We start from the raw sequence: 21,790 nt of genomic DNA on the forward strand, positions 1-21,790 counted from the left end.
AAGTGGGATGAAAGTGGTAAAAGCAAATAGCCAACACTGCCAAACCTGAAGTGGATGATGATGTTTTCTTTCCATCTTGTTTCCACACTGTGCCAGGCAAGTCTGGGCACAAAAATGCCAGAACCGTTCTTGGCACATCCCCGGTGCTTTTATTGCAGTGAACAGTGAAATAGCCTTTTTTGTATTTATTAGGGAGACAGAAGGTCACTGCAGGGTATAATTGCCAGTTGTGTATGTTTGACATTAGTCGTAGAGTATAAGGGTTATACATGACTGTTTTCTCAACAATCATGCATGGCAGTGATGTTGTGCTGGCTAAATTCTACAGGATGCTCACAGTTACTACGTTAAGAAGGTGTAACACAGATGATACATCACGGCATTAGAGAAATGACATTTGATGCTCAACGTGACTCAAGTATGGACATAATTGTGCCACAGGCATAAAAAGTTTTAAAATCACAAACACTGTTAGGATTCATCATCTGTCTTTGTACATATTATTTTAGAATCCATGAATTAGAAGAAGAATTATCAAGACCATTTTAAAATAAGTAGATGGATCAGCTAAGGCACCAGATGCAGCTCTTGGGTCCCGTGTCAGATCTTTGCTGGCTATTTTCCTGTACCCTGAGGACATGACTTTCAGATACTAATATTAATAATTAATAATTTAAGGACACACTGCACACAATTCTGACATGTACCAAGTTTTTGGCTAATGGTTGTTTGGGAATCACTTTGTTGGTACAAAACTTCAATTTTATGCCCGACAGAAAAATTAAGGTTTTAAGTAGTTTATTATGTGTAGGTTCTTCCATTGTGTTAGGTCCTTTTTTATGTTTGCAGTAAGTAGTTTGTGGTTCAGATCATCCACCAGTTGGAACTTGGATTTGGATGGATTGATCCCCAGTTCCTTCAATCCGCATATCAAAGTATCCTTAGGGAAAATACTGAACCCCAAGTTGCCCTGGCTCCTTTAGAGAATGAACTTGTGTGCGTGAACTGGGTGAATGAAAGTGTTTTGAGTCCTCAACTTAAGTAGAAAGGTGATATATAAGTAGTATAGTCTATTTACCATTATCATTTATTAAGTGGCTTAACAACAAAAACAAAAAAATAAAAACAATTCAATCAATCATAAATATTTAATCTCTGTAATATTTTAGATATTTATACTAGAGCTATTTGTTATGTTTTGTAACTTTGTAATATATTGTATTATTATTTAATTGAGTTCATTCTGTCACTGCTCTTATTGGAGCAACTGTAACCACATAATTTCCCTTTGGATTATTAAAGTATTCTGATTCTGAAAAAAAAGATTTAAAATGTGACATATGAAAGATGTTAACCAGAGGATCAAAGAATATCAAAGACATCACATGTAATGAAATCACATAAAAAGTGTCTCAAAAAGTGATTTAGAGGTTTACTAATTCTGCACATTTTATTTCCTCAGGTAGGTCATTCCAAAGTTGAGAGGCCCCAAAAACAGAAGCACAATCACTTTTAGATTTTATTCTTGACTATGATTTAGCCAAAAGGGCCCCATGTGAGGATCTAAGGCTTGAAGTTAGCTCATACAGGGTCAACATTTCATCCAAGTAGCTTGGGGCCAGATTGCAACATCATTAAAAAGTGATGATTAAAATCTTAAAATCAATTCTAAATCGTACAGGGAGCCAATGGAAAAAAGCCAGGAACTGAGTGATGTGATTGCTGTCTGCTAATACCAGTAAGAAGCTGTGCTGCTGAATTCTGAACCAGCTGCAGGCAAGAGAGTAACTTTTCATTCATGCCAGACAGGAGAGAGTTGCAGTAGAGAAAATAAATATGTGGATGGCTTTCTCCAGGTCTCGGTGTGAAAGTTTTATTTGTTTTCCACTAGACATACTTCTAATTTCTAGGAAGCAAGACTGAACAGCTTTATACATGTGTGATTCAAACCTAGGAACAAAATCAATTTGAACTTCGCTCTGCAACAGGCTCTACTTTAGTTCAATAAAGAGAAATGGAAGAACTCACTTGGAAGAACTGAACATTGTTTATTGAGAAATTATTATATTTGGTGGTTAGACTCTGATGACCCATCATGGCAGAATGGAGTCCCAGCGGCGATTTAGGACAGGACTCCCCGGAGTCTAGATGCTGGTGGTGGTGAAGACGAAGACTGAGGCTTGGATACATCTCTGAGGTGTCTGTGAGTTGGAGATGGGCAGGAGGTGGGTTGCACGAATGAGTTTGAAAGGGAAAATGATGGAGATCACAGATGTAAATCACATAAAGCAGAGGTTGATTGGCTCAAAGAGGGCAAGAAAGAAGATGATTGGACTAGAGTAATGATGACAGCATTGAGACTGACAGCGTGGGAAAGTGGGAGTGATTTAAAGAATAGAAAAACAACCTGACACCCAGAAAACCAGCCAGATGAGTGATTACAGATCTTCCTTACTGAACTTATGCCCAAGATTCATTAGAGAGAACTCGAAGAGAGCTTTCAGTGATTTTAAGACAGTTTTCTGAGATTGAATATAGCTGTTTTATGGCGTTAGGTTGAAGGTGCAGCCCCACAGCAAAAGATTATCCTCAGGACTTTCTGCCAAAAAGGAAACCCTTTCACCACAGAGTTTAAACGGTAATAACTTCAATCCAAAACCATGGACTCGAGTCCCAACCAGACTTTACCCTAATCATCTGCCAAATAGGAAAAAATAAGTGTAAATGTAAAAAGGTTTGTGTTGAACATGGTTTAACCAGCAGTCTTCTGAGTGATAGTCCCGTGTTTCAGACATCCACCAAGCCCGGCTCTTAATGTGGACTGCGTTAGGTGCTTTTTGTGTACTTGCAGTCAGTTATGTGGTTCAGGTGGTAGAATGAATGTGTATGGATTGGTCCTCTGCTCATCCAGCCCGCATGCCAGTCAAGTATCCTTAGGCAAGAGACTTAACCCCAAGTTGCCCTCAATAGATCCTTTAGAGCAGTGGTTCTTAACCTTGTTGGAGGTACTGAACCCCACCAGTTTCATGTGCGCATTCACTGAACCCCTCTTTAGTGAAAAATAAAATATGATGTTTTTCAAATTCAAGACATAGATATGTTTTTTACTCTGCACAAAATGAGCCATGCATGTCATGGCGGAGGCTCTGCCGAACCCCTAGGGTTCGATCGAACCCAGGTCAAGAACCACTGCTTTAGAGTATGACTGTGTGAATGTTGCTCTTTACACCACCTGACTTCTTAAAGTGTTTCTACCAAAACGCCTAACATGTTATTGTGCGAGAACGTTCTGGTGAATTCATGGGAAACACTGAACTAACCTTTGCGCTTCAGCTGATGCTTTTTTCACTTCATGCATGAACATATACAGCAGTGTGTGGTGCTTGATTAGGTTCAGACTTGCATAAATGAGAAAGGTGGAGCCCAATTAGGTAGAGGGGGATAGAGAGTCACTAATAACAGTTCTGCAGTGAGAATCAAATGAATGTTTTTTGCATATATACAAGTAAAGCAATGCATTCTCTAAATTTGTCTCTTCTCTTGTGTCCACTAACAACATTTGTGTGCTTACTTTCCCTTTGACAGAATGCGGGAACGGGGTCCTTGCATTTGTGGAGTAGGTGTGTGGAGTCTGCTGCTATCTCTTTGTCTGGCCTCCCTCACACATGCACACAGAAGCCACACAGGTAGGTAGCTGTATATCTATATGTCCGCTTGTGTACTGTATATTCACCTGTCGGTGGGTCATTGTCTGTTTACAACATCCACAATATTGGCTCTATTGTAGATTACCTCTGCAGCCAATTTCTTTTCACATATTGTAAAGTTATAGTGAATACACCGCGTGCTACCTGAGGGAACACCGAGGTCGGCTTCACAATGAAATACGAGACCACCGAGGCAGATTGCCAGGAAGAACACACAAAACTTCTTTAATAAAAGAAAGGGGGGTACAAGTAATCCAACAAGAAAGGTCTTCCCAGTTCAGAGGCGTTCGCGTGCTCGCAGTCCCATCAGGGTGGGTGACTCTCAAAAATGCCTGGGGTTACAGCACAGACAGTGAGAAGTGAGCTTTTGTGGATTAGAAATCCCTGGTTGTGTGATATCCTTCCTGTGTGATTCAAGTGGCTGAGTCACTACCGTGATTGAGCCCAAAGGCCTCGTACTACTTTTCAGTTCATTTCTCATGTTAAGGTTGGGTACTCGCCTCCCTGGTTCACAAAGATCACATGTGTGTGACACTGAAAATCCCATACCTCTAGGCAACAAAGATTTAAGGCGGAACACGTTATAGCTGCTACCTGTGCTGGAATAAGAGCTTTTTATGTTCCTGAGGTCATGCTGTTCAGTTACATGCACATACAGGCAGGAATGTGAATTCATTCTGTGTGTCGTCGTGAAGCTTTTACAGTTACGATTTTTATTAGGGGTATGTCAGAGTGCTGGACTTACAGGCTTTATTGGCTGTAGGCTTGCAGTGAAGGTCATTATAATGTAAGCTGTTCTTAATCACTTTTAATTCTCAAGCAGCATAAGTAAGTTTGAAAGGCTGGTGCCTCTCAATCCAAGTCAGTTCAGTACAAGTCTATTTTATTTATGTAGCACTAACTTACGACAACAGCCACCTCAAGGCATTTTATATCATAAGGTAAAGACCCGACAATATGACCCTACAAATGTGTAAGCACTTGGTGACAGTGGGAAATAAAAACTCCCTTTTAGCAGGAAGAAACCTCTGGAATCTGCTGTGGTTGGATGACCAGATCAGGGGAGGTAGACAGGACAAAAGACACCCTGTGGAAGCCAAAGTAAATAGTAACTAATTATTAAATGGATAATGAGTGAAAAAGATGGGAACCCCCCAGGAGCCCCTGCCCAAGTGTTGTTCAGTGTAACTAAGGAAGGACTCTGGGCCACCGGATCTAGACTTATCTATATGATTTCTAAAAAAGGAAAGTTTTAAGCCTAATCCTAAAAGCGGAAAGGCTGTCTGTCTCCCGAGCTAAAGGATCTACTTTTAAATATTCCAGGAACCACAAGTATTACCCAGAATAATCCTTTTCAAGATTTGTGGGGCAGATTTGGATGTAACTAATAAAATGAAAAAAAACAAGCAAAAACCATACCCAACCAAACTCAATAATTGAAAATGACAAAATCACCTAAGGATAAAAGCAGGAAGTGATTTTAGTGTCACGTGTTCGGTTTGACTTCATATAATATGCTGTGATGGCTTGAAAATGTTACGCTGTGCCTTCGGCTTTCATGTTGTGATAAGTGTTGTGCACCAGCTGCCCTTCATCTGAACTGGCTGTCTTTGTCATTTTTGGTGCTGCGTATCTAACGTGAGCGACGTGAAGGATATTTATATTGCAGCCAGTGTATTTACGTCTTAACATCTGCCTCGTGCAGATGTTCCATTAAGGGATGACTGAAAGGGAGAATGATTGATGAGTCTGAATCTTTTCTTTAATCTGGCATCTTAGGTGGACGTGCGCCCCTCCTTTGGCCTTCCTTGTACAAACTGAAAATTTCTCATAATGTTATCGCTTCTTGGAGACAAGAAGGGTTTTTTTTGTGAGATTGTGTGTGTGTGTAGTAAATGTGTGTCCTTGTTGAAATGTGAGTACCTATATCCATGGCTTTGCGTGTGTGTTTTGTGGCTGTTTGTGTGTAAGATTGACTCTCCTGTTCTCTGGCTGCCAGGCATCATCTCCTCTCAAAGAGACATTTTTGACAAGGCAAGGGCAAACATTTTCATAAATGGAAGGATCGTGAAAAGACATTGAGAGGGGACGGAGACACCTTCTCACTGTGGTGCTTCACCAGGCTTTCAGCGAAGTGCTGAGGTCTGCACAAAGCTACGAGAAAAACAGCGAGTGAGGCAGATAAATAGAAAAGTCACAAGATGAGGAAAAGTTTAGAATTTGCACTTTTGTGTTTTTCTTTTGTCACATTTTGCTCTGAAACGGTGGCAGCAAAGGCGGCGTTTGTCTGCCCGTGTGCATTGTGACCGTTCTTCTGTTAATGGGTAATTGATTGTAAAGTAGGTTGTGATCAGTGAGTTACAGCATTATCCAGTTGCAGGGTGTCTGAGTGAGGAAAAACAGACGAGTAATCAGATAATTACTGAATACAATCCTTTAGGTCACCTCAAGGTTGTCGCTCTCACTAATTCAAAACACACCCGCTGTCTCTTTCTCTTTCGCACATGCATTCACAGAGGTACACACACACACACACACACACACACACACACACACACACACACACACACACACACACACACACACACACACACACACACACACACACACTTTCATTATAAGAGTACCCCAGTGAGCAGCTGTGGTCACTGCCATTACAGCTCCCCGTTCTCTCTTTAAACGTTCAAGTCAAATCAATTCGTGGCTGCCGGTTTCATTTCTGAAGCAATGATTTACATTTTTTTGGACAATCTCTACAGTGAGAATTTGGGATAATCAAAAGCTAATGTAGATTCATGCTGACTATGTAAAGTGTTGTCAGCACAGACTATTTATAATTGGGCGATGTAGCTACTATGACATCACCAATTGATTTGGGCCATTTTGAAGCTTTGACTTGAATATTGGCTATTGCCATTTTTTTCTGTAAATACGGTAGTTCAGATTCAGAGTTCGAGCACGCTACACAGTCATACTGGGTCTGTCAGTCACCAGATGGCTGCCCCTCCCTGAACAGGTTTCTTTAGAAGGGAGTTTTTCCTTCCCTGTGTCACCAATTGCTTGGTTGCATGGGGCGTTTTCTCTTTATTACTGTGGGTCTTTTTAATATAGGGGGCCTTGTGGTGACTTTGGTTGTGATTTTGCACTATATAAATAAAACTGAATTGAATTGAACCAAGACAAAATAATTTGCCAAGAGTGCTGTAGAGTTGTAGTTTTATCTGTGCAGAATAGCAGCACAAATATTTTTATTTAACTGCCTGAAAAAACACCAAAAGCTGCAGTTAATTAATGCATGAAAACCAGGAGAAATGATACATTGGAGGCTAACGTGAATCATCCATAAAACTGTACAGCAAACGAGTGTATCCGTCAAATGCATAGGCACATTGAAATTACATTACATTTAAAGATATGTGTTGAGTAAACACGAGTGATGAAGGCTTCAGGAAAATGATGAACATACTGGACAAATGGTACGTTAACCTCTTGGGCAGGTATGTTTCTAAAGTGCACCGTGAGTGAAACCTGGTTATCGAGTACTTTATTCATATCCATCATGCAGGTACAGTGAAAGGAGTAAAAAAACTGATTTATTTATTCAGTTTTTTTTAGCTTCTATTTTTTATTGTTCTTTCTGAAAATTGTCTGAATTTAGGTAATGATTGACCTATTTTAAAGCGGTTATATGTTCAAAACGGCGGTCCGTTTACCTGAGAGACAAAGCAAGGAGCTCGGTTTGTGTGCTTCGATCAGCGGTTCTCTTGTTGCAAGAAGTGAATCCGATTCAAGTTAACAGTGAGTGGATTCCACCTTACCTAACACCAGCCAGCCATGATGGCAATACATCAAATGTCTCCCGGCTAGGTTTTACTTCAGCCAGCATTAACACGTTTGTGTGAATATGTGTGCATGCGCATTCTTGAATTCATTTCACAAGGCATGTAGAGACAAGACAGGAACAGCAACCTCAGGAGAAGAGCTGATGGAACTGAGAAGTGGTTGAAGAAGTCTCAGGATATAAGTGTGTGTCTGCAGGAGAGTGTGTGTGTGTGTGTCTTTGTAGTTTCTGTTCTTTTTTGTATCTCTCAAGCCAGAGTAGAAAAATAGAAAATGATGCCTTTTCTATGCCATTAGTGCCTCTCCATCTGTTAAACCACCAATCCTTCTGTTTATTCTGCCTTATTCCCACATTTTATTATACCGAAATGTGTAACACCTAGACCACAGAGCGCTTACACTTATTAGACTATAGATCTCCTACAATGAAGAGATCTTATTTGCAGTCTAGGCCTTGGTTAAATGACTCAGTGGTTCTGCCGATAGTCTTGAAGAAACAGCTTGGCTTGGACTTTGAAGTAAAGCGGAACAGCGATTATGCTGATCACTTCACCACACACTGTCGAGTCATTGATTCTCAGTCTATAGGCTGCAATCTCTATACATCGTCACTCATTAGAGACTACTAAGAACTTAAGTTACTCTGAAAGGCACTGTGACTGCCAAGACAGGAAAATACAGATGTAAGGAGAAAGACATAGAAGGCGAAGTCACATGTGCTAAACTACTCTCGCACATGCTCAGAGGGACATGTGCATTCAGTCAGGCACGCCGACAGACCCTCTGTAGATCCACATGGAAGGACACACACAAATAAAAAACCCACGTGCACACACATCTATATGCATACATGGCCAAGGAGGCTCTCTAATGTGATGTGCAGAGACAGGCTGTCTGCCCTCCTTAGTGGCTGCTCCACAGTAAAGCTGCACTCCATGCTTGGTCTACAACACGGTTCCATATGGCTTGTGAAAAATTCAAGCTGAAAATTACAAATGTGAAATTTTTCATGCTGACAAACATCCCAGCACTTCCTTCCACTTTTAAATCACAGGTCACGAGTTAAAGAATTCATGCATGAGAGAGAAAGAGACCAAATTAATGAAATCAGTAATTACTGACAGTGAGACAGACGATCAGAAGAACATTATACTGTCACTTATTATACTTTTAATGTGGCATGCTCTGCTCATACTGGGAAAGAATATTTCCTTCTTTTAAAATCTTCTTCCTCCTAAATGTTTTAAATTAAGCATGTGGCCCAGACTGTGCATTTTCGTGCAGCCGCACAGTTGTGCAGCGGTTAGCAATGTTACCTCCCAGCCAGAAGGTTCCTGGTTCAGCACCTCTGTGTGGAGTGTGCATGTTCTCACTCTCCCTGCGTGGGTTTCCTCTGGGTACTCTGGTTTCTTCCCACAGTCCAAACACCCGCATGTTAGGTTAATAGGTGATTGTAAATTGGCCACGGATGTGAGGTAGATAAAGTGCTTGGAAATGTGCAGAATAAAAAGCGCTGCATGACTGTGTGGTTAAAAAGTGCTTTGAGCAGTCAGTAGGACCAGACAGCGCTAGATAAACGTGAGCACGGTGCTTTGCACATCGTTTCATCTCTGATGAGAATAATAATAAACTCAGCACATTCTAAATCTCTTTGAAATCCAATAAATAAATGCAAATGTAGCAGACGCTTTCCGTCCCTTCCCCTCTGTAAATACAACTTTATTGAAATTGAGACGTGCTGACCCAGGGCAATTAAAAATTATCATTGAACAATAAACACACGAGAATAATAAATATAATAAACACCAGAATCTTCCTTCACTAACTGTGACACAACTCTACAGGATGAGAGCAACAACAAAGCCAACAAAGCCGTCTACAGTTATAAGCTAAAATAACAGTGGGGGTGGAATACGCATGTGTACGAGGCACCATAGAGGGATCACACTGCCAGGAACTTGGCTGGATCGTACTTTCCATCTTTAAAGCCCTCTTACTCCATCATCCACACCTGCTTCACCTGTTGAATGAATATCATTTTTGTTGGGAAATGAAACAAAAGATTGCACATTGCTTGAAACTGAGGTTGTGCATGTGTGTGTTCCCATATAATTACATTGCAACATCTGACTGATGACAGACGTGGAGTCATCGGTGGTGGCGAGTGGCAGACAGGGAGAAAATCACTTTTAATTACCCATTTTAAATATCACTGTCTCACAAATAGCTGCTGACATTAACATCAGTCAGTGCGGTAATCATAAAATAATTATTTTATGAGCAGGAAGCTGCATAGCAATGAATACTGTTTGTTAGAGCAGTATTTATGATTTCACACAATTATTAAGTTTCAGTTACATCGTATTTTGTCACTCTGGTTTCCACTGAACACCGACTGTCCTGCTGCCTCACAGCAAGAGAGACACGTTATTTATGATCTGCCCATTTGTTCGGCAGTATGGGTTTTACGTAGCCTCTGGCTTCTTTTTCTCCCTCGCTCTATATCAGCGGTTACAGTTGACAAATTTCATGACTGAATAACTGAATTAGCATATACTCTCCTTCACCAATCACTGTGTCCTTGGTAATGCGCGTATTGTTTTAAGCCATTAACGTGCCAGGAGTGTATCTGATGATTGGGTACAGGCCTTCTAGACTTTTGGAGTTTGTCACAGGATCATCTTCTGTACTTATTCCTGCTCAAACAAGATTCCACCGATATTCTGGAGAAATGTGTTTCTAATGTCTGTCAGGCAAGCTGCCTGTTTGCTGAAATATTGAACAAGAAGATCACAAAGCAATCAAAATGGTTTTTCTACTGGAGGACAGTGTGTTTATAGCTGGGGTTTTTTCTTTTTTCTTTTTTACCAAGTGTAGCAAATGAATATCTATAAAAGCAGAAAGGTGATGCCAGACAGCAAGATGAACTCTGCTTAGAGGCAGCGTGATTCATGGCCTCCGCCTAAAGAACCAGAGTAGCACATAAACAAAAATGGATTGTGAGGCTGTGATTGTGTTACTAAGGACTAGCACCATGCTCTTTATAGTGTATGTATATATGAAAATATTCTGTCTGGTAACTGAAACCCTTCCAGAGGCTTGTTAAAGGACATATATAGAGAAAACTAAATGTTTTTAGGCATGTAGACATGGTTAAGAAGAGTCACTGGAGTTCAAACAAAGCATCAGAATGGGGACAAAAAGTGGTTTAAGGGACTGGATGTGGCACAGGGTTTGGTGCCAGACATGCTAGATTTTGGAAAAATGCTGATTTATATAAAACCATCTCAATCCTTCTGACATATGGGGAATAGTAAAGAAGAAGAAGAAGCCCAAAACAAACAAACAAAAAAAGTGAGAGGAAATCTAATAACTACTTGCCACAGCCAGTTATGCAGAAGCACATATTTAAATTCCCAAATGGAAAGTATCAAAAGTTCAGTCTTGTGGTGATTAGGGATGGGAATCGAAAACGTTCCCACTGTTTTAATTCCTTGGAAGTGTTTGCCATTTTTGCAAACGATTCCCTTATCGATTCCAGTCGCCCCGAATGACGTCACCACGTTGCGGAGCGTCATTTACCTGGCAGGAAACATGGCGGCTCAAACGCTCAAAAGTTTGGTTATACTTTACGAGAACGGATGAAAACAGGGCAACTTGCAACACTTGCTAAGTAGATATTTCATTTAAGGGAGGAAACACTACGAATATGCAAAAGCTCACAAAACACGCGATGACCTTAAATGAATGTCGTGTTTTTAATTTGCTCCGGACTCGTGAATCTCAACCCAGCAGCAGCGGTAACGTTTGCACGTCCTCTCCCGTTAATGCGGCAGGTAAATAATCAACTAACAGTGCATATTATGTTAGTGCGATCTGCCTTATTACAAAACCTGCCATTACTGTGCATTTAGTGACCATGATGAGACAGAGTCTGGCTCAGATGCTGGCAGTTCTCGCTGCAGTCTGCCGGTAGCGTCTCCTTTCAGGCCAGGATAGACGAACGGCACCGAGCAGAGACTCAGTTTGTGGTCAAAGGCTTGCACCCGTTTGCCACAGCAGATGATTTTCAGTAAGTGAATGTGTTTAATTGTAGGCGGGGACATTACTGGATATTCTTGTGTAATTGCTACTGAATAATTTATGTTATACTTTGTTATTGCTACAGAAGAATATTTATTTTATTATTTTACATTTACAATGTTTTTCCTGGGGACCCTGTGACGCCCCATTGAAGAGCCGTAGGCTGGATCTCTGAAGCTCTCAGTGTTGGGTTTGTAAGGCCATGTTACTCCTAAATTTCTATCTTGTTCAAAGAGAAGATATAAAACAAAGTTCTAAGCTAATCGACCTTAGTGTTCTCCTTTTTACAAAGAATCGATAAAGAATCGAATCATTAAACAGAATCGAAAATGGAACCGAAATCGTGAAAATCTTATCAGTACCCATCCCTAGGTGTGATGGAAGTGTTTGTTTGTTCTGGCACACATTGAGCCTGTTGAGCAACATTTAAATACTCTCCTTGAATGTAGTTGCTTTGCTTTTATAACCACAGCACACATCATCTCAGAAGTGTTTTTCTGACAATAAATTTACTATTAAAAAAAGTATCAGTACAGCTAGAGCACCTTTTAGATGTTTGAAGAATCACCTCATAAAAACTGCTTTTACAAATCTGCAAAAGGTGTGTGTTGTTTTTAGACCAGCTTCTCTGAACAACGTTAGTAGCACCTTCTTGAATTTATGTCAGAACGAATTTCAGCAGTTCTGAAGGTAAAACTGAGGCCAACCAAGTTTCTTACCAATGACTAGTGCTACCTCAAATTCAAGGATACTGTTCTTCAGCTTGATTGGAACAAATTGTAAACGATAGAGTGGTGCTAAAGAATTATTCACAAATCTTACAGGTCAGCTTCAATGTTTCAAAAATCACTGATGATTGTTCAAATAGCTGATGAAATGACAAAGTCAGGAACTGACTCACGCTGCCAGTTCCTGCTGCGTTTCTATGAATGCAGTGTTATCAGATTAAATGCTCCTGCAAACACACATAAAACACACTGTGCTCTATCATTACCCACGTATGATCTCCTACTTTATGGTGCCTTGCAACGCTGGCAAAACGAGATCTTTTTTAAAAATTTCCAAAAAACTGCAAAAGAGCTCAGATGATTATGAGAAAAACACTAAAAATTAATTAAGTTTGGGTTAAAGTCACACCGTTCAGCTGTACCTGAGCTAAAGAGCTGCTAATGCTGTTGTTGTTGTTGGTGTTGTCAGTTCCATTTTTGGATTTTAACGAAGGGTTGCCGAAGCAGGTACTTCCTCATGTTTGATTCAGCCGAGTTTGTGGGATCTTTATCTTGTTAGGTGAACGTGTAAAATGTTTCAACGTTTGAAAGGAGTAAAAATTGCCTAAATCTCGTTCTTTTAGTTTGGAATTTAAGGTTTTGTTTTCCTAAAGTGAACCAAAATACACAAAAATAAAAGTATTAATTTTTCTACTACTAATTAATGTTGAATTAATGTTAGAATAGAATAGAATAGAATAGAATTCAACTTTATTGTCATTGCACATGCACAGGTACAGGGCAACGAAATGCAGTTTGCATCCATCCAGAAGTGCTTTAGTGATATAGATATATTACAATATATATTAGCAATAATATAGATATGTGAGTATATTACAGAAATGGGTCTATTATGGTATGTTATAATGTACACGGTATGAAGTATGTTGTGAATATTCTATAACTATAAGTATGTACAGGCTGTAGTGAGTACAAGCTATGTACAGGCTATGAACAGGATATAAATATGAAAAACTATACAGAATATGAAATAAATAACTTTACAGAATCTGGGATATACAGCTATACAGAAATGGGAACTATGCAAGTTGTAAACAGTTGTAGGATTAAAGATTATCGAATGTACAGAATGATTATTTACACAGAGCTATACAGCAGTGCAGTTAAGATAAGTGAGGGTGTAGATAGTTTCTACAGAGGCTATATAAAGTGCTAGTGGTTGTGAGTGGTGGTTCAGTCCATGTTATTATTGTGTTTGAGGGTACAGTTGTCCATTGTGGGTGTGTGTATGTTCAGTCCATGAGTTTAACGTGGGTCAGATGTCAGGAGGCAGAGTTCAGGAGTCTGACAGCTGTGGGGAAGAAGCTGTTCCGGTACCTGGTGGTCTTCGTCCGGAGGCTCCTGTGGTGCCTCCCAGAGGGCAGGAGGGTGAAGAGTCCATGTGATGGGTGACTGGGGTCTTTGATGATTTTCCCAGCCCTTTTCAGACACCGCTTCCTGTAGATGTCTTTTATGGCAGGAAGTGGTGCTCCGGCGATGCGCTGGGCAGTTTTCACGACCCTCTGCAACGCCTTCCGGTCCGAGGCAGAGCAGTTCCCGTACCAGACTGTTATACAGTTGGTCAGGATGCTCTCGATGGTGCAGCGATAGAAGTTCACCAGGTGGCAAATATGAGGAATTTATGACAGTATTGAAGTGTTGTATTGGTTACACATGGTTATTATATAATAATATATAATAATTTCCCCCAGGGATCAATAAAGTATTCTGATTCTGATTCTGATTATGTAATAAATCTCAACAGTTACAAATTTGACTTTCTTTAAAATCTATTGAAATCATTGTGACTTTATGAGAACTTTATGTTATGTTCTCACGTCTTGAATGAAACAGGACAGTGTGTGATAGTCGATGCATTTCTCCAAAAACAAGTACTGTGGAGCCTAAAATAATAAACTCCCTCTGTTGTTATAATTTCATAATTTAAAATTCAGTTACATCTAAATAGATCTGTAGATCTAGATGCTAAATTTGAAATAAAATGAAGATAGAATTGATTTCCCCCCTTCTCCATCAACCCTTCCGAGGTAGTGTTAGATGGATGCACTGGTGTGTCTCTTTGTGCTGTGCTGATTACGTGTTTGGACTAATTGGTGTAAATAGAAAGTTTCCTTTCCCTGCACAGTGAGATTTCCTCACTGGGGTCCTCTCATTGCATTCATTAGAGGAAATCGTTACCTTTTAGCTCTCTAGCTAACCCTGCCTAGACCCACCTTGGTACAGTTTGCTTTCTTAAGTAAAAGCATAAAGCCTCTATTGACTTTGTTTTAGCCACTGACTGGAACTAGGATAGTTACCTGTTTTACTTATTTGAGGAAATCCAGTTTCCCTTTGCAAAAGACACCCAAGGACGTCTTGCATATGCGCACAGGACAATACAATATCAATATGAATTAGCAGTTTGTTAAGGAAATACTATAAAAAAGGCAAAGAGTAGCTTTGATTGAGTTTTTTAGACTTCGCTTTCCATCATGTCCTTGTGTCCGCTGGTCTTTGGTTTTCAAGTCTCCTTCTCTCTCCCGTGTTGTTCCGCCGCTGCTGCTTTTCTCTCTTTTGCCCTCTGTTTCATATTCTCTCTTTCCTCCTCTTCCCAACTTTTACTTTATTTCACAGCTATTAAACCAGGAAATTTCAATCAGGTAGCACAGCGTGAATTTTTGCCGGGGCAGGAGAGAACGGGTGAACTTTTATTTAATGTAGTCGTTCTTTCTTTTCTCCTCTCCACCTCCATCTCGTCTCTCTTTTCTTCCGCAGCTGAACTCAACCTTGGCTCTTTATAGTTTATGATTCAATTTCCAATTTGTCCTCCAGAGGTATTTACCTGGTGGGTGGCGCAGCGCTTTTGTACTTATGTGTTTGTACAATGCTCGCCTTTGGTATTCATGGGAACACCGTCTTACAGACACATGCATTTGAATTTCCAATTCTGCGTCAGCAGAACTTTTGGCTCTGTTTTACATGGGTCACATTGAGACAGGAATCATCCTTTTAACTAAGAGTCGGGCTGAAATATGTATAACCAATATATACAATTTCCTTTTATTAGAGTCAAGGATGACCAGAGTAGCTTCGAAGAGGCTTGGGTGTTCTTGATTAAAGACACCTAGCAGACAAACTTTTTATGTTATATAATGGAAATCTAGCAAGGAATTCAAGTAGATTTCCAGGTGAAAGGTGTAAATAATAAAGATGGTGAAAGGTATCATTTACAAATCTTTTAAACAACTAACTAAACTATAAACTAGCACCACAAAACAATTTTGTGACTTACTGCAGTGATGCTTCACAGTCTTCTGTTGAATACTGATACTAGATAGGAAAATGCTTTGAACAGTATATCTGCTAGTTGTAATGACAAAGTCATATGACCTGGCCCAGAAAATCTAAATCCGCATCCTGATTATATCACTTTCAAAGCCACGTTCATATCCACAGACTGCTAACACAACTATGATTTCATACCGCTTCGTGAAAGTTTAGGTAGCTTTGCTATGTGACCAGGATTTCTTTGCATGTCCCACTTGGACAAAACTCCAAGGCAGACCCAGGACACACTGCAGAGATTACTGCTCTCTGGTTTGGGAAAGCTTTGGTGTCCCTCCAACAAAAAAAAAAATATGCAGACTCTTTGCCTCAAAGAAAAATATGTAAAGCATACTGAAAATAATGAAGGTAGGGCAACTTATTCATTATGAGCACCCTGTACAATCTAATTAGTTACAGTATGTAACTATAAATAAAAAATAATAATTAAAAACACATCTCGTAATGCAGTTAAAATCCGCCCAACTTTTTATTTACACTGTTCTGCAGTGTCCAGCATATCCAGCAAGGTGGTTGGTTCTGCAGCCAGTGCTCCTTGCAGCAGCCTCAGCTATGGAGGTGCAGAACATTGTCCCCAGCCTGCTACTGTTGAACTGGGAGTTGAAGATCTCCTGAACCTCTACCAGGCGTCCCCAGTCTACACTATATGTTTGAGTGTGCCAGGTGTGTCCGGCATCCTCCCCCGCCACCTGATCCAACTCACCATCATGTGGTGATAGTTGATAGTTCAGCTCCTCTCTCAGTGTGCAGAACATACAGCCGCAGATGCCCAAGCTGTTTATTGAGGTCAGCATCCCTCAACCTCCCAAATGTCCCCACAGGTGATATTCAGTGCCTCGATAGTCCTGACCGCCGCCCGACAAACAATAACACCATAACAGCATATTTTTAAAAAGGGCTATGCAACCATGGTCACTAACTTTTCATTCTGAATGCCTTCTATCTAGATGTAAAATCAATTCATTATTTCATTTTAATGACAAAGTGTCGATATACCTTTCAGATGATCTGCAGAATAATGTGGGTGCAAAAAAAATTGTTCAAAGATTTGCGGACTTCACTATATACTGTGCAGATAGTTTGGTACCTCTAAACTAGGTTTGTGAGATATGATCTTTCAAGAAATGCAGACCAAACTGTTGTTGTTTGCGTTTACTTACGTAGCATGTCTTGTAGAATTTACTGGAGTCAACAACAAGAACTGCTGGAATTCCTTTGAGGACAACAGCATAGTGCAGTCATATCTCACGTCTAATAACAGAAGACAGGAAAAGATCAGTAAACACTCTCTCAAAGCACAAGCGAGAAGTAAAACAGGTTGGTCTAAAGTACGATTAAACTTTAGCATGATTAATATAAATGACTCTGAAAATTACTAATATATACGAAAACTAAAAAAAACACTCAATTGACATTTTTCTGTCCAACAGCTTACTGGGAGGAGTGCTGGTCCAGAGCCTCAAACCAAGCGTACAGCACAGAAAGTCGATCGCATACAAATATAAACTGTCAGATAATGAAGTCAAATATGAAATGAGGCAAAGCAGCACGTTGGAACCTATTTAAGTACAGAATAGAGTAAGTGTGCTTAGATACATTCCACCACTGAAAAGCAGCATCTCCAGCTTAGTTGAACTAAACTGAGTTGATCAGCTTTTAGTGCTAATAACAAGTTGATAATTACCGAGTTCACTCTACTTAATATTTTTAATAAGGCACATTATTAGGTTTTACAGTGTATCTGTGTGAGACTATTGACTAGTCTACTGATTATTTGCAGTTTATTTTCTATGAGATTTGGTTCTGTTGTTCTCAGATTGAATTTCTTTTGTGTTAAAACAAAGCTCATAACAGCTACTTTCTCTGGCTTGCTGTTACCATTATCTTGTCTTAGTCTGTACTCATTCATTGTTTTGTATGTTTGTCCCGTCCAGCTTTGAGTTTTTGGAGCTTTTCTCTGGTCTAGAGCACAAGAGCAACACGTACTGCACATAATGCTCACGTTATAGTCAAATTAAAAACTTCCCGTTACACCTCATGTTTGGACTGTAACCAGAAAGCTGAGCCCTTCAAAAACAGGATGTATTTCATTGAGTCAGTGGGTGTTTATTATTTGCATAGTTATGAATTGCCATTGAAAAATGCACCTCTGAATCTTATTGTATAATTTGTAAACAGGCATGCTCAGAGCACATCAAAGCCTTTTGCTTTACCTCCTTGGGGTCCATTTGCTCTCATATCGCTCCCTTTTCTTTTCCCCGTGTACACAGTTTCTGTGTTTGATCTCAGGAGATTCAGCAAATGACCAGGTGTTTGGAAAGCAAACAAACGGCTGGATGTTACCTTTTGAACCATTTACATATTTGTGTCTGTCAGGAAATGCAGGACTCCATCCAAAGCTTTTGTTTTCTCAGCCATGTGTACCAAGAAAGATCTGAATGGATTAATGCTACTAAACAGCAAATCATAAACCCAATTCCTGTTTAGCTTGGGTACATATGCACACTCCCCAAGTGTGGCTTGTCTTCTGCTGGCTGGATGTAAAGTAGCATTGACTGGCCCTTTTTTTTCTGTTTTCCCAGCAGAGCTTGTATGAAACACACTTCTCCTATATTGGAGCTTCGCATACGTTGACATGAAAAAGAATAAATGAGTTTAAACCTTCATTTAACAAGGCAGCCGCAGAAGCAGATTTCCAGTAGTGTTTGTGTTAGAATGATGCAGATAATGGACCGCCGCTATTAGAATCAAGTCTCCCAATGAAGAAGAAATTAAAGGGTCATCCTGGACCAAGACTAGAACATGTTTTGACATGAAGAATAAATTAAGCAAATAGGAACAAGCTGAAGGGAGCCGAGCACGGAGCAAGTATATATTTTCTTCCAGTTGCGTTTGCTTCAATATAAGTGTGATTTTGTAAAAGGCACATTTTGTGTATTTTCAAGTGAAGCAAACTTTACCGCATTGACAGGGTGTCTATTCTGGTTGCTATAATGCCGATGTTGATATATTGCGCAGTATGCATATGATTGTGCTTTTGTGTGTTTGCGCGGCTGTGAGGAACAGCTTCAGTATTCCTGACAGCAGCTCCAGAGTCATACATTGATGGATGGGGTGCTCTTTACTTTACTGATGTATGTGATCAGTGCTGATGCAAGGAAAGAGAACGAGACTGAAAGAGAGGGAGAGATGGCTGAGTTGTGCTGCCTCTGCAAATTTCATTCTTTCTCTTTCACGGTGCTTCCTTCTTTTCCAGTCTGTCTGCATTAATCCTCTCCTCTCTCGGAGAGTTTCCCACTCTGTTGATTCTGTCAGTATCTGCATATGCTTTATTCTCACCAGCATCATCGCCTTAACTAATATGACACAGTGTCTCCAAGCACAGCATATGCTGAACAGGGCAACTTTCAGCAGATTACTAGATTATAGATTAAGTGCAGAGAGTTGAGTATGTGAGAAAGTGTGTGTCTGTGTGTGTCTGTGCGTGGGTGTGTTTTGCACATCTCTTTCCGGTACATGTCTTTAAAGAGGACACAAACATCATGTTTGTCAAAGTGTCCAGGCTGGCCTCTCATGTAGCCTAAATGTGTTTAAGAGGCTTTTATTTTTAGTCTTTTGCTGTTGTGAGTTAAATAAAACAGCAGTAATGCAGCTTGACTAATCCTCTCATGTAACTAATCCTTGCAGAACACCACTGTAAATACTCTGTGGGCTGCATTAAAGCCCAAATCACTCAATCCCTCACTGAGTGTTTTATGCTTATTTTGGTTCAGATTAATAGAAATGCTTCAATTTTTCATCTGTGAGGGAGATATACAGAATCAACACGGCCTCCTGCTGGACTTCTGATATTTTTTGTGTGTCTGTCTGTCTTTGTACTGAAGCACATACAGTATTCAGTGTGAAAATCAATACGAGACTGCATGCTTGAGCTACACAGCGGTCGCAGAAATGGATCCGAGTTAACCCTTTACAAAGAGGTTATGATGCCATATCTGTGGAACATGCCCTGAGATGACTTGTGTGGTTTTTATCTAAACTCAGTTGAAATTGAAACATCAGCTGGGTCAATTTAAAGGTAAACAAATGGCTTGTAAAACATCTCTGACAGCTGGAGAAAAGAGTTCTTTATATTTCAATAACTTAATTGTTTGTGTGGAATTTAAATAAAACACAAATTATAAAGAGCTACGATGCACACTTCATTACTACATGCAAATAGAAAAAAGAAAGAACAAACAACCTACTTCTGAGTGTTTCCGAGCCCCGGCCATGGGAACAGGAGAAGCAATAAAAATACAGTTTCGTGTGTGCAAACATATAAATGTGCACACAACACAGCCTTTCCTTGAAGCTTCCTGAATTACAAAAAATACAAATGCTTTTAAGAAAACTGAAGAAACTGTGAAATGTGTATCACGTTTTTACTTCTTCTTCTCTTTTTTTTTCTCAAAATGAAACTTTTCAACTGAGTTCTTTAATATGTCCCCTGGTGGGTCTGAAGTGAGTTACACCAGCTGCCTAAAGCAAATGCAGAATATTTGCCATGCTGCAAACACTTTGCTGTTATTTCCTTTACCAATAAAAAAATAAATAGAAAATGTGGGGCTTTGAGAGCCAAAGAGATATGCAAAAAGAAAAGCAATTTAAGCAGTGTCCTGCTGTTTGAAGTTATTGTGCTGGTCAGACCTTTGTTCAGATTCACACAGTGCAGAGCTGTGCACGGATTGTAAAGTTTAAGGTGCAACGGGTTATTCATAGGCAGTTGCAGTGGGCACTGTCCTGAGGAGAGATCTAATCTGGAAAGATAAGTGGAAACACCTGCGTGGGTGTACGGTAGGCATTTGAGGCCTTTAAAAGCCCCGTTCTATCAAACAGGTGTTTTCAGCCTAATTACACCTCCAGTAAAAGCTCGATGGAGCTGTGATGGAAATTACATGTTAGCAGACTCTTGTTATAGTAATGACAAAGGTGCACGTTGTCCTTTACTACTGGAATGTGTTCATGGCATGCCGTTAACTTGTTATATAAGGAAAAGCACAAGTGAAACCTGTTTCATTAATGATGGTTATATTCCATCAAGTGCCCCAGTAAGTCGCAACACTGTGACAGTAAACCAGCGGGAACAGTACCAGATGCTAAGGCAAACTCACCTTAATGGAAGACAGTTGTTGTAAATGTCATTCCTGCTATGCCATGGCAAAACATCTGCTGTGAGAGAGGTCTATTACAGCAAAACACCCACATAGAAGATGAGGGGAGTGTCACTCAAGCTCTGTTTGTACGTTCCTGCAAACTTCCAATATGTCCAATCAGGCAGGCTCAGTGAAAACAAGTGTTTGTGTGTGGACTGTGGATATGACTGAGCTTTAGTTCTGCAAAAAACTGTTTATTCACATTTTGCAATGTTATTGCCGTTATTCCAAGACAGTGTGAGCCCTGTGCTAGCTTTGTAGCCACTTCAGACAAATAGCCTAAAATAGCCTTTCAACCAATCATTTTGCAACATTTAGGCTTGTATTGTGAAGAACTGTTTTATCCCAAACCAAAACATTTCCTAAACAAACCAAGTGAAAAATTAAAGTGAAAAAAAAAAATGCAACAAAACAAAACAAACTGCAACTTTGCTGATCTATGGCAGTGCTGAATTAGCTTCCCCTTATATTAAATGTTTGTAGCACTTTACTACTGAGTGTTGAAGGTCAGTTTTAAGTAGAAAAGAAATAAAACAGAAGTCAAATTAAGATTATATCCATGTAGGTGGAAGGCAACATACGTCTATTTCCATTGTAATGTTATTTTGCATCTCTGGCTCTCTTCCACAGCATCTTTTTCCTGTCTTCATCCCCTCGCCCCAAACAGGTGGCAGCAGATGGCCCCGCCCCTCCCTGAGCCTGGTTCTGCTGGAGGTTTCTTCCTGTTAAAAGGGAGTTTCTCCTTCCCGCTCTCGCCAAAGCGCTTGCTCACAGGGGGGTCACATGATTGTTGGGGTTTTCTCTGTTTCTTTGTTCGTATTATTTTAGAGTCTTTACCTTACAATATAAAGCA

The 21,790-nt window shown here is 40.0% G+C and overlaps 1 protein-coding gene across 3 annotated transcripts in view; it reads left to right on the forward strand.

Moving 5' to 3' along the window:
- The window catches only part of LOC101475964 (chemokine-like protein TAFA-2), a 97,025-nt gene that overhangs the window by 45,426 nt on the left and 29,809 nt on the right, over nt 1-21,790 (forward strand). Inside the window, exon 2 of one of the 3 annotated variants that reach the window (XM_004558819.5) lies at nt 3,586-3,686. In XM_004558819.5, coding sequence (XP_004558876.1) covers nt 3,587-3,686 — 100 coding nt within the window. In that variant the 5' untranslated portion in view covers nt 3,586. Of the gene's footprint in view, nt 1-3,585; nt 3,687-11,241; nt 11,620-21,790 lie in introns of those variants that run through there. The other 2 variants (XM_076878555.1, XM_076878556.1) reach the window with 2 other exon arrangements.

This window comes from Maylandia zebra, linkage group LG20, assembly GCF_041146795.1.
Source record: "Maylandia zebra isolate NMK-2024a linkage group LG20, Mzebra_GT3a, whole genome shotgun sequence".
NCBI classification, from domain to species: Eukaryota; Metazoa; Chordata; class Actinopteri; order Cichliformes; family Cichlidae; genus Maylandia; species Maylandia zebra.